The sequence below is a fragment of the Zootoca vivipara genome, chromosome 13 (genome assembly GCF_965207765.1).
Source record: "Zootoca vivipara chromosome 13, rZooViv2.hap1.1, whole genome shotgun sequence".
NCBI classification, from domain to species: Eukaryota; Metazoa; Chordata; class Lepidosauria; order Squamata; family Lacertidae; genus Zootoca; species Zootoca vivipara.
This window is the reverse complement of record NC_142596.1, coordinates 53,030,511-53,042,743: the sequence shown is the minus strand read 5'-3', so window position 1 is coordinate 53,042,743 and position 12,233 is coordinate 53,030,511. Positions and strand designations below refer to the sequence as shown.

At 46.9% G+C, this 12,233-nt stretch overlaps 1 protein-coding gene across 2 annotated transcripts in view; it reads left to right on the top strand.

The window, feature by feature from the left end:
- Nucleotides 1-3,754: 3,754 nt before the first annotated feature.
- SMURF1 (SMAD specific E3 ubiquitin protein ligase 1) overlaps nucleotides 3,755-12,233 on the top strand; it is a 48,697-nt gene continuing 40,218 nt past the window's right edge. For both annotated transcript variants that reach the window (XM_035132190.3, XM_035132191.3), the window contains exon 1: nucleotides 3,755-4,162. In XM_035132190.3, the coding sequence (XP_034988081.1) occupies nucleotides 4,108-4,162 (55 nt within the window). In that variant the 5' untranslated portion in view covers nucleotides 3,755-4,107. The remainder of the gene's footprint in view (nucleotides 4,163-12,233) is intronic.

Below are 12,233 nucleotides of genomic sequence, written 5' to 3'. Positions count from 1 at the left end.
GAGCGCATTGCAGTAGTCCAAGTGAGAGATAACCAGAGCATGCACCACTCTGGTGAGAGAGGCAGTCCGCGAGCAGGTAGGGTCTCAGTCTGCATACCAGACGGAGCTGGTAGACAGCTGCCCTGGACACAGAATTGACCTGTGCCAGTCCATGGACAGCTGTGAGAAATCCCCAAAGTTAGAAATCCCCAAAGGAGCAGACTCCTCTTCAGAATCGTTGGGGGCAATTAAACTACGGAACTCGCTCCCACAAGAGGCAGTGATGGCAAACAACCTGGTTGGCTTTCAAAGAGGACTGGCCAAATTCATGGAGGGAGACGGCTATTGAGGGCTCCCAGCCAGGATGGCTCTGCTCTGCCTCCACAGTCAGAGGCCACCATGCTTCTGAGTGCCAGTTGCTGGAGACCACCAGAGGGGAGAGGGTTGTTGTGCTCGGATCCTGCTTGTGGGTGTACCAAAGGCATCTGGCTGGCTCCTCTGAGAACAGGATGCTGGAAGAGCTTGGCCCCCTTTGAAGTCAACCTCAAATCCTCCTCCAGGTACCACCAGTCTCATTCACAACTTGAGGCGCACCTGGCTGGCCGGCCCTGTGCATGGAGCTGGTGGCATTTCCGGGAAAGACACCTTGAAACGAGCGAATACAGTTTTCCCAGGGTTTTGTTTTCTTCCTTTTTGGGGGCATATTTTGTTTGTTTATGTTTTCATTTTCTGCATTTTGTTTTCCTAATGGTATACACATTTTGCAGTTTTGTTTCAAAGCCTTTGTAGTTAAGTTGCTCAGCGTGCCAGAGCATATGGCTGCGCTTCAGTTCTTTTCACGGTTTGGAAAAGGGGGCAGGGAAGAGGGCGGAATATCCCAAAGTGCAGGTTTATGATAAAGGAAGCCGAGCCGTTTCAATGGAGAACGAAGACAGTCCTCTAGCAGTGGCAATAGCAGGGGGTAGGGAAAGAAGAGAAGAATTATTTCTCCCTTTTGCCGTCCCCCTCCCCAATTGCTTGTGGCGTAAACCTATGCCAGTGGCAAATGGGAAGAGGAATGAGCCAAGAATTATTTCTCTGCTTTATTTCGCAAAGGATTTGGACAGGTGGCTGCCCACTTAGAAATCACAGGATGTCATGTCAAATGATGACAAGAAGCAGGCTGAGTGATCGAGGGGATGCAGGTGTTGGCAAAACACCACGGGAGGTGAACTCACTCCCATATGAGGAAAGGTTGCAGCGTTGGGGCCTTTTTAGTTTAGAGAAATGGTGAGTCAGATAGAAGTTTTTAAAGTTACAGGTAGGTAGCCGTGTTGGTCTGAGTCGAAGCAAAATAAAAAAATTCCTTCAGTAGCACCTTAAAGAGATAAATAAAATAAAAACTTAGTTGGTCTTTAAGGTGCTACTCTGAGAGTAGAAAGAAGTTTTTAAAGTTATACATGCTATGAAGAAAGTGGATGGAGACAAGTTTTTCTCCCTCTCTCCAGACTCATTAACATCCAATGAAGCTGAATGTTGGAAGTTTCAGGACTGGCAAAACGAAGTCCTTCTTCATGCAGCGCAAACTGTGGAACTCCCTCCCACAGGAGGCAGGGATAGTTATCTCTCGCTTGGACTACTGCAATGCGCTCTATGTGGGGCTACCTTTGAAGGTGACCCGGAAACTACAACTAACCCAGAATGTGGCAGCTAGACTGGTGACTGGGAGCAGCCGCCGAGACCACATGACACCGGTCCTGAAAGACCTACATTGGCTCCCAGTACGTTTCTGAGCACAATTCAAAGTGTTGGTGTTGACCTTTAAAGCCCTAAATGGCCTCGGTCCAGTATACCTGAAGGAGCGTCTCCACCCCCATCGTTCTGCCCGGACACTGAGGTCCAGCGCCGAGGGCCTTCTGGCAGTTCCCTCGCTACGAGAAGCCAAGTTACAGGGAACCAGGCAGAGGGCCTTCTCGGTAGTGGCACCCACCCTGTGGAGTGCCCTCCCACTAGAGGTCAAAGAGAACAACAATTACCAGACCTTTAGAAGGCATCTCAAGGCAGCCCTGTTTAGGGAAGCTTTTAATGTTTGATGGATTTCTGTATTTTAGTGTTTTGTTGGAAGCCGCCCAGAGTGGCTGGGGGAACCCGGCCAGATGGGCGGGGTATAAATAATAAATAATAATAATAATAATAATAATAATTATTGTCATTCGTGGAGTGAGCTTTCCATGGCTCCTAGCCAGGATGGCTCTGCTCTGCCTCCACAGTCAAGAGACAGCAATGCTTCCAAATACCAGTTGCTGGAAACTGCAGGAGCGGAGAAGAGGTATCTTGTGTTCAGATCCTGCTTGGGGACTTTCCACAGGCTAACGTAAAAACAGGATGCTGGCCTAGCTGATCCAGCAGGCTCTTACGTTTTTATCTCCACAAAGATCTGACCAATGGAGCCACAAAAGTTCTCCAACCCTGACTTGCGGGCTCAGTTTGAGCTTGTTCGTTGCTGCAGCAACTTCAGAGCTCTGCCTTCCCTCAGGGTGCCGACTTGTGTCTTGCCCTGCCCTGCATATATTTTAATATTCATTTATCCCACTTTTTCAGGCCATGCTGCCCTCAGAGGGCCATTTACAAGACTTTAAAGCCCAGGAGCTGAAGAGATGCACAGTCTCCCTCTGCCAGGTGACCCTGGGCCATGGGGGCGAGCTGCCCATTCTTTGCCGCCCAGGCAGAACATGATGATATGGGGGAGGTCTGCCTGGTCCCTTCTGCCGAACAGTGAAAGACAATGTTTGTTTCCCCCTCTTCCCTCCCCAACCCATTTTCCTTTTATATGGTGTCTTTTAGATTGCAAGCCTATGGGCATGCAATGTCATACATACATAACTTACAACATTTTAGGTGCTTTGTAAGTCTTTAGCAACGACACAACTACAAAGGGCCCCTCCAGACTGGTGTGGGTGTTGTTCTGCAATATGTAGTGATGGGTTTAGCGAGTTCGTTTGTTCTGCTATCCAACTAATTGCTGTCCAAAGGGACTGTACCAGAACGTGAGTAAAATAAAGGGGAATGGTTGTGGCATAAAAACTTGTGGGATTCCAGCAGAAAGTTGCATGATGTGTGATGGCTGGAAATGAAACACTATGACCTCTCAAAAAAATTAAAAATAAATGCAGGTGCAAACAAGTGCTGAAAGTGGAATCAGGTATGACTGCCCCAATAACAGAATGAGCACAAATCATTGCAAACGTGCAATTAAAAAAGGGCGCCTGGGGGGGGGGCACGGAGGCACACACACAAGCTTCCAATGCAGATATGGGAGCTGCTGCAACGTCCTCCTGCTTCCTCTGGGTCTGTACTGAGAGCCTGTGGTGGCGCAGTGGTTAGAGTGCTGGACTCAGCCGTCGGAGAGCTCAGGGTTCCAATTCTGACTTAACTATCAACCTCCCTGGGAGACCTTGGGCCAGTCACTATCTCTCAGCCTAGCCTACCTCGCAAGGTGGAACCGTGTGCGGCACCCTGAGCTGCTTGGGGCAATGGTGGAATAGATAGGTAACTAACAACAACGACGACGACGACGACGACGACATAGTAAGAATAAATATCTGTTCGAAGCGTGGCATTCCGCTGCCCGAACCTGGACGCCCAAGACCTCCCCAAGATGGCCGCGGGAGGCGAACCATCGCGCACGTCACGCCAGACGGCGCGGCGTCTGTCTCCCTTCGGACGCACGACGGGAAAAGGAGCCGCGAGCTCGTTGGCCTGGGATCAGGCACGCAGGCCGGCCCAGCGCGTGTGCGTGTGCGCAGGCGCGCCAAAAGAAGCGGCTAGGGAGGGGGGCCGGGGCTTGGGAGCGCGCGCGCGCCTGCGCGCAGCCGCCGCCACCGCCGCCTCAGCCTGAGCCTCAGCCCCTGCTCTGAGGCGGCGCGAGCTAGCGCAGTCGCCGTTCGCGTCCGACGGAGGGGGGGCAGGCGGGCGTCGAGCTCGGTGAGGCGGCGCCGCCGCTGCTGCCGCCTGAGGAGAACCACGGAAGGGAGGCCGCAGGCGAGAGCCGCGAGGGCGAGAGGAGGGCAGCGATGGCGGCGGCGTCCGTCGGCTGACCCGGCCTCTCGCCTTTGGGCCGGTGGGCCCGGCGCCCGCCTGAGGGGAGCCATGTCGAACGCGGGGACCCGGAGGGCCGGATCCAGCATCAAAGTTCGCCTCACAGGTAAGGAGGGAAGTCGGCGGGCGGGCGGGGGCATCCTCGTCCTCCTCCTCCGGCCTCGGAGACGCCGAGGGAGGGCGCCGCCGCCGTCCCGCCCCGCTGCGGGTCAGCCCCCGGCCCTCGCTTCTCTCTCCTCTCCGCGGTGCCCGGCAGGGACCTGCAATGCGAGGCCAGAGGAAGAAGGCCGAAGAGCGGGGAACCCCCTCGGGGTCTTTCTCTCCCCGCAAAGTCTTAAGAGCAGCAGCCTTTTGTGGCAGGTCAGGGCTGCTCTCCCACCACCTCAATACCCTCTCTCAAATTTAGGATTGAGAAGAGTCATAAAGGTAAAGGTAAAGGGACCCCTGACCATTAGGTCCAGTCGTGACCGACTCTGGGGTTGCGCGCTCATCTCGCATTATTGGTCGAGGGAGCCGGCGTATAGCTTCCAGGTCATGTGGCCAGCATGACAAAGCCGCTTCTGGCAAACCAGATCAGCACATGGAAACGCCGTTTACCTTCCCGCTGTAGCGGTTCCTATTTATCTACTTGCATTTTGACATGCTTTCGAACTGCTAGGTTGGCAGGAGCTGGGACCAAGCAACGGGAGCTCACCCCGTCACACCTCAATACCCTCTCTCAAATTTAGGATTGAGAAGAGTCATAGCCCATGGCAAAAAGAGAGAGAGAAGAAGCTTAAATACACTAATGGGATCCAATATGTCATGGGAAAATAGTTTTGGATTGAATGTTCACATGGCAGTGATGGCCATTCTCTCTCTCCCCCCCCCCCCAGGTATCTTTTTCATTTTTCATTTCAATTCCCTTTTAATTTGTATACCTCCCCTCTACTGTACACAAGGCGGCTTACAGCAACAAAACAGACTCGACAAGCGACAAAGAACAAACTCCTTATAATAAATAGGAAGTAGGTTAGGTATTGCTCCGTCCTTCTCTTGTTTCTCCCCCATCGCCCCTAATTTCCTGTTGGGAAGAAGAAAAGGTATGTGCACACAGGGGGACTCTTGATTCTTCTCCATTCCTCTCCCCCCCACCTCCAATTTGGGTATGGATGCTGAATGGCCCTTGCTGGGAATGACAAGTGGGGGAAGAGTGCTGTTATGCACAGTGTCTGCTTGCCCACTGTGAGTACAGGATACGGGACAGTGCAGTACAGATGGGCATTCCAGCCCTGCAAGGAAGCTCAACTAAGCTGGGGTTGCATTATTGTACTTCCTTCCCTCTTCTCCACTTCATCCCTTCATGGTTTTCCAGTTGGAGCTTTACAGGATGACTCTTAGGGGGAAAGGCAGAATTCTAGCCTAAACCTCTTGCAGTTTGTAGGAAGCAGGTAGACTTGTTTTGGTTTCTGTTGAGTCAATAAGGTGTAGATGCTTTTTTCTTGGGATTCTGTAGAAATGGAGTGCTTTGGAAGCCATTCCTCTTTTGAAAGGGCAACTCATACATCAGCACACTGCATAGCAGTGTTGGATGTAGCTGCAGTTCCTTATTTCAGAATGCTTCTGTTTTCTTAATGTCTGACAGAATCAGTTTGTACCCAGCTATTATGTGCAGACACCAAAGAGAGTCTCCTTTTGAAAATTGGATTCGGCCAGCCATACTTTTGGGGGGCCTGAAGGGAAGGTTGTGTTTCATTAAAGACTTGTTGGGATGGGCACATCAAGAATTACAGTATGTTGGTTGAAATAGCTAAAGTGATTCTTAATGTGAATTTGCAAGCTGTATTTGCAAGGGATTGCAGCTTTGGGTTTTTCTACTGAGAGCTGCTTCTCACCATGAGGAGGCAACAGGGTTCAAAATTAGCAGGTTGCCAGGCACCAGTACTGTTCTTGGGGGACAGGGGGTGGGCTCGTGTGGAGGACTCCCTGGTCCTGAATGGGGTAACTGTGCCCCTGAAGGACCAGGTGCGCAGCCTGGGAGTCATTTTGGACTCACAGCTGCCCATGGAGGCGCAGGTCAGTTCTTTATCCAGGGCAGCTGTCTCCATCTGGTACGCAGGCTGAGACCCTACCTGCCTGTGGACTGTCTTGCCAGATTGGTGGATGCTCTAGTTATCTCCCGCTTGGACTACTGCAATGCGCTCTACATGGGGCTACCTTTGAAGGTGACCCGAAAACGACAACTAATCCAGAATGCAGCAGCTAGACTGGTGACTGGGAGTGGCCGCCGAGACCATGTAACATTGGTCCTGAAAGACTTACATTGGCTCCCAGTATGTTTCGAAGCACAATTCAAAGTGTTGATACTGACCTTTAAAGCCCTAAATAGCTCGGTCCAGTATACCAGAAGGAGTGTCTCCATCCCCATTGTTCTGCCTTGACACTGAGGTTCAGCTCTGAGGGCATTCTGGCAGTTCCCTCACTGCGAGAAGCAGCCACAGGGAACCAGGCAGAGGGCCTTCTCGGTAGTGGCTCCCGGCCTGTGGAATGCTCTCCCATCAGATGTCAAAGAGATAAACAACTACCTGACATTTAGAAAACATCTGAAGTCATCCCTGTTTAGGGAAGTTTTTAATGTGTGACATTTTAATGTATTTTAATCTTTGTTGGAAGCCGCCCAGAGTGGCTGGGGAAACCCAGCTGGATGGCCGGGGTGCAAATAAATAATAATAATAATAATAATTTATTTCGCGCCTAAAGTTTCTCCATTTGCGAGCACCTCAAAAAGTCTGGGTGCCATTTTTTGCACCTGGTTGACACTCAAGGATTCCTGAAATGTATGTGCTTTGAAGTCTTAAAGTATATGTTAAGGATAGGCAATATGTTAAGGAGTGTAACAATAAAGAGTAGAGTATTTTGAAAATCCAAGTATGGTACCAATATTTTTATTGTAAACACCAAATTAAACATGTATTAACAATTTCTGTTAAAATGTGATATTAACAATATGTCACTTATGCAGGGGCGTAGCCAGGATGAAAATCAGGGGGGGGGGCCACAGCGGGGCAAGGAAAGCTCCCTTCTCCCTTGCCAGCTTTCCCTCCTCCTGCCCCGGCGATCGCGGAGGGGCGAGGGGGCGCCAGGATCAGCCCGAAATCGGGCTGCGATCGATCGGCAGGGGCCAGGGGGAGCCAGGATCAGCCCGAAAACGGGCTGCTCCGACTCCCTCCTCCCCCTCTGCGATCGGCAGGGGCCAGGGGGAGCCAGGATCAGCCCGAAATCGGGCTGCTCCGACTCCCTCCTCCCCCTCTGCGATCGGCAGGGGCCAGGGGGAGCCAGGATCAGCCCGAAATCGGGCTGCTCCGACTCCCTCCTCCCCCTCTGCGATCGGCAGGGGCCAGGGGGAGCCAGGATCAGCCCGAAATCGGGCTGCTCCGACTCCCTCCTCCCCCTCCGTGATTGGCAGGGGCCAGGGGGAGCTAATACACATATGTGAAATGCGTGAACTAGCCATTGGAATCCAGACAGTGTTCAACTTCCTGTCTGTCACCTCCCTCCCATTTCCAACAAAACTTAAAATTCCCCAAGAGAGTGTCTACTGAGCCTATCAAAAGATGACTGGCAACGGCCTTGATAGATTGTTCCTGTGGGGAATTGCTTCCCTCCAAGCCCAGCATCCTAGAGAGTCTTGCCAAATGTAGTTCAGAAATCAGCTTCTCCTTATTTGCGTGTTCTGCCTAATAGAGAATCCACTTCCGTCAGAACATTAATCTTCCCATTTACCAATGTACATTTTAACAACAACAACAACAACAAAGTAGGGGAGGCCCCGCACTGCGTTTGTTTTTTCCGGAGTGGTCTCTGGTGCATGGTTCTCCCCTGGACACCAGCCTGCTCTCTTTGCGCTAGCCGGGGAGGTAGGCTCGGGGTGTGGTTCCTTGTGGCCTCCCTGGCCCTCCCGGTATCATCCTACCTCTCTCCCTTCGTGGCGGCAGCAGTGGCAGCGGCAACGGTAACGCCAGTGTACATTTTGAAGAAAATTGTTCAGTATCTGGCAGTGATTTATTGTATTTTTTGCCTGTTTTGCTTTCTACATGTTACTACATGTTAACATTTTTATTCATTTTTACAGTTCAGATAATGATTGTGACTCAGTTATCTAATAATCTTTTAACACATTCTTTTTCAAAAGTAAAACCATATTGAAAATGCAAATTGCTGCCCCGAAGGGAGAAAAAAATGATTAAAACTTTCAAAATATGTAGAAGTCATTATGTTCTCATGTATCCTTTTGCATTTCTCTACTTCCTGTCCTGCTGTTATATGGCTTTTTTCTGCTGTACAGTCTCTTAGATATCGTGTTTAGGATTGCATTCTGAAGTCAAATTATAGTTTTGATTATACAAAACAATTTGGGTGAGAGCCAATGTAATGTTAGTGTATGAAGTGAGACAATTGGCATTGTTGCAAAAGTAGCAGAACAGGGCAAAAAAGTATATGTTTCATCACTTCTGCATCACTTCTACTGGCCCAGGCTACCCATTGAATTTAACTTGTACTGTGTTACGAATGGGGTTCTAAGTAGCAGAATGGCTATTTGTGCTACTGGGCTGCAACAATTGGATCTTGCCCACGATGTACACAAATAATGAAGCTGAAGTTTTTTTTAAAATAGTATTTTGGGTATTATAAATATTGGGTACTGTATGCAGACTCACGTAGCAGAGAGGGTTGTGCCATAAGGAGCTTACAGTCGAAGTGAATCTAGCAAGGGAAAGCAAGAGTGAAGGGTCACAATATGAGCATTTACATGTGCTTTGCTCTGGTTGAGATTGGTGATATGACTCACATGAAAAATTGACGTTGCCAAAACATTACTTACTGAGTACTACATATTTTAACAAGCCATGGCTTTCTAAGATCTCAGCCAGAATGCAAGGAACTGTGTCTCACAGCCTGGCAGGGTAGGTAAGAAGGAGTCTTTCCACCACAGGAAACCCCTTTAGCCAAGGCATGAAGAATCTCAGATCCTTTGGCTTTCTGGCCCTCAGCATTCTTCCTGAGTCAGGTCCCCTCTCCAGGCCTCATCCCCCATAAGCCCTGCTCTGCACTCCTCAGGTGCTTTTGCCAGGCTAGAGTGTATCCTAGAACTGTGATGTTGCTTGTCCAGAGGAAAGAGGCACATTTTTATCCATTGCTTTCACCCACTTTTGTCTTCAGCCTTGGATACCACTGACATGTGGTCCTGTGAAGGTTCCCCATAAGAGAATGTGACCCTTGGACTGAAAATCATTCCCCACCCCTCTTCAACTGGAGGTGCCAGTGTCTGAACTTGGGATCTTCATGCAAAGCATATACTCTACCTGAGCTATTGCTGCTCCTAATTCCACTTAAGGGCCCAACTAGTTGCTTATAAATTAATATGACTACAGTGGGGTTGACGCCTGGAATTTAAAATATTTTCAAAGCATTTCCTTGTAGAAGTATGTTAATGAATGAATCTTTACAAGCACAGCCTTTCACGTAGGGTTTTGCTCATTGAGATCAAGGACACTTTCCTTTTCAAAGGTGCTTAAGTTGTTTATGCAACCAGTTGTGTGCTGATACTTGTGTCTTTGCATTCAGTGGTAGTCTTCTCTGTCACCATAATTATGCAGACGTGATTGGAGAGACTGTGCTTAATAGAATTCTATGGCTTGTTTAAACACAGCAGCAATAATTTATTGAGACCTTCAGGCTTCTCAGTCTTGGTAAAGCAAATCCAACACTTTAAACTTTTATAAAACAAAACAAAACATTGTCATGGTATAATATGCTACAACTTAAGTGTTTAGCATGCTGCAGAATCGTTTAAAATAGCTGTTGCTCCCTTTTGATTACAGTACAAGCAAATTTCCAACATTTATTCAGATACTCATGGTTGATATCTTCTGTGGAATTCTGTGATCTGTGATCTAGTATTGCCCCTATGACTAATTTCATAGCTTATCTGGAGATGAACCATCTGGATATGCATTAAACTAAAGCAATGTGCAGATATACTTTTTATGATGAAGATACAGAGATTGAAATATCACATAGCAAATTAAATGTGATTCTTTCCTTGCCACCCTGTATTTTTTGTTCCTATTATGCATGCCAAGAAATCATTGGCTTATATATCTTTCCTCCCGCTTACAAATTTTCTCTTTCAGTAAATAAGATTTAGGCATTATTAGGGTGTATGTGTGTGTGTTTGTGTTCCTTTCAGTAATGCATACTGTGTTGACATGAGAAGATAGAGTCATGAAGGGTAAACTATGTAGATCTGCCCTAAGTAAGCAGAATGGAAAGGAGGAATAAAAATAACTAGATTGGAGATTAAGGCTGTGTTTCTCAAACATTATAACCTGTATTGAGAGAGAGGGTGGGGGGTTTGGATAACTAGAAGCATCTGAAGTATTTATTAATTATCCAAGCAAACAAACAAAAACAAACATGCAATTCCTTCCTAGTATGTTTGAACTTGTAGGAATTGTCTGCTTTTCGGAATTGTCTGCTTTTCTTGTGCAAAAAATAGCTCTTATCCTTTTTTTAAAAAGGTAATCAAGGGCAGCTTTTTTATTTTAAAAAGGGCTGTGGCCTGTGTACTACCCCCTGTTTACTTTGGATGAGTGAAGCCAATGCTGCAAAGTTAATTCACTGATCAATGACACTGACATTGATTGGCCCAGACAACTTCATGTATCTTTTTCAGTAACAAAACAGTGACAACAGGCTTTTCATCTTATCTAACAGGTTACATGCATAATAAATTTGTTTCTTTTAAAAATATACAGTACTTGTTTTTTATTAACATACAAACAGTAAACATAACAGATCATTCTAATACAAAGTAGCAAGAAATCAGTATCATTGATGTTTGGACAAGGTCATTACAATAAGGTGGTACAAGGAAATAGTTAGGTCTGGGAGATATATTTGTTTTTCACCTTTTTGTTAAGTATGTGTAGGCACACTATAGTTAGTGTATTTTGCTAAAACTGAAAAACATTCTGAACCGATAAGTTTTGACTTCAGCAAATCATTTTATTTCTTAATTACATATCACAGTGGAAATAGCTCTGCTTAAATTTGCAGAAGTCCGTTCCCTCCCCTCAGGTGGCTTACTGACTGGTCTGGGTAAGAGGGCACAGCCTTGCTGTGTACTGTATCTTATTAGTATTTGGATGGAGGTCTCTTTAGTAATGTAACTAATTGCCTTAAATGCTACTTTATTCCTTTGATAGGAAATGTGGAAGTGTACTACTTTTATGTGTTGAAATGTTTAAAAACAAATCATTACAGTATATACAGTAATTTATAAATGCTATCTAGTATGTTCATTAACTTTGTCTCCAAAGAAATGATGTATCTTAGCTTTGAATAACAAAAAACTTGATAGTATTATATGGAAACAAGGAAGAAAGTAATTTCCCACATGCGGAACTAATAAGGAAATGTTTTAAATACCACATGCTGTATTTGTGTTCTCTGTATAAGAGAATACCGATAGGAGTAATACAGGAGTAATACCTGGATCAGATGGTTAGTGACTTTGTTTGAGAATCTGTTAAACTCTAGAGTAGAATAGTTCTGTGTTACCTTTGCCCAGTAATGTTTAATCGCGTTAGAGGCCAGAACTTATGTTGGCTTATGTCAAGGGCAAAGCAAGTGTAGCAGACACAAATCTTTCAGGCTGTTTGATTCATAGCTGACTGAGTAGCATTAAGAGAAAGCTTTCCGTTTTGTAAGATACTGGTTGGGATCCAAAATGCTATGACACAAGTTCATGTGTTCTGATGGGGCATTAACTAAGGGTTTGTGTTTCTCAAACAGCAGCCTCTTTCCACAGATCACATAGGAAACCACTTTTGAAAGTATAGTTTGTGATAAGACATGGGAATCTATTGTTCAGAACCCACTGCACATAAAAATAACCATGTTGGATCCCAACTGTGCATAAACAAATCCATTATTGTTACAGATACTGAAATAATACACAAAGGGTGTGGTGGTAACAGCTGTGTTCACCTCGGTTGCAGCTGAAAGGAATTCTCTCTGGATCAGGCGTGGCTGTAGCATCTTGTGCCATGAACTAGAAATACCTTTTGCTGGCTGTTGTCTTGCGGTTCAGATGGAGATCTTGTTGTACTAAAGCTATGAAGGTTCATGTAACT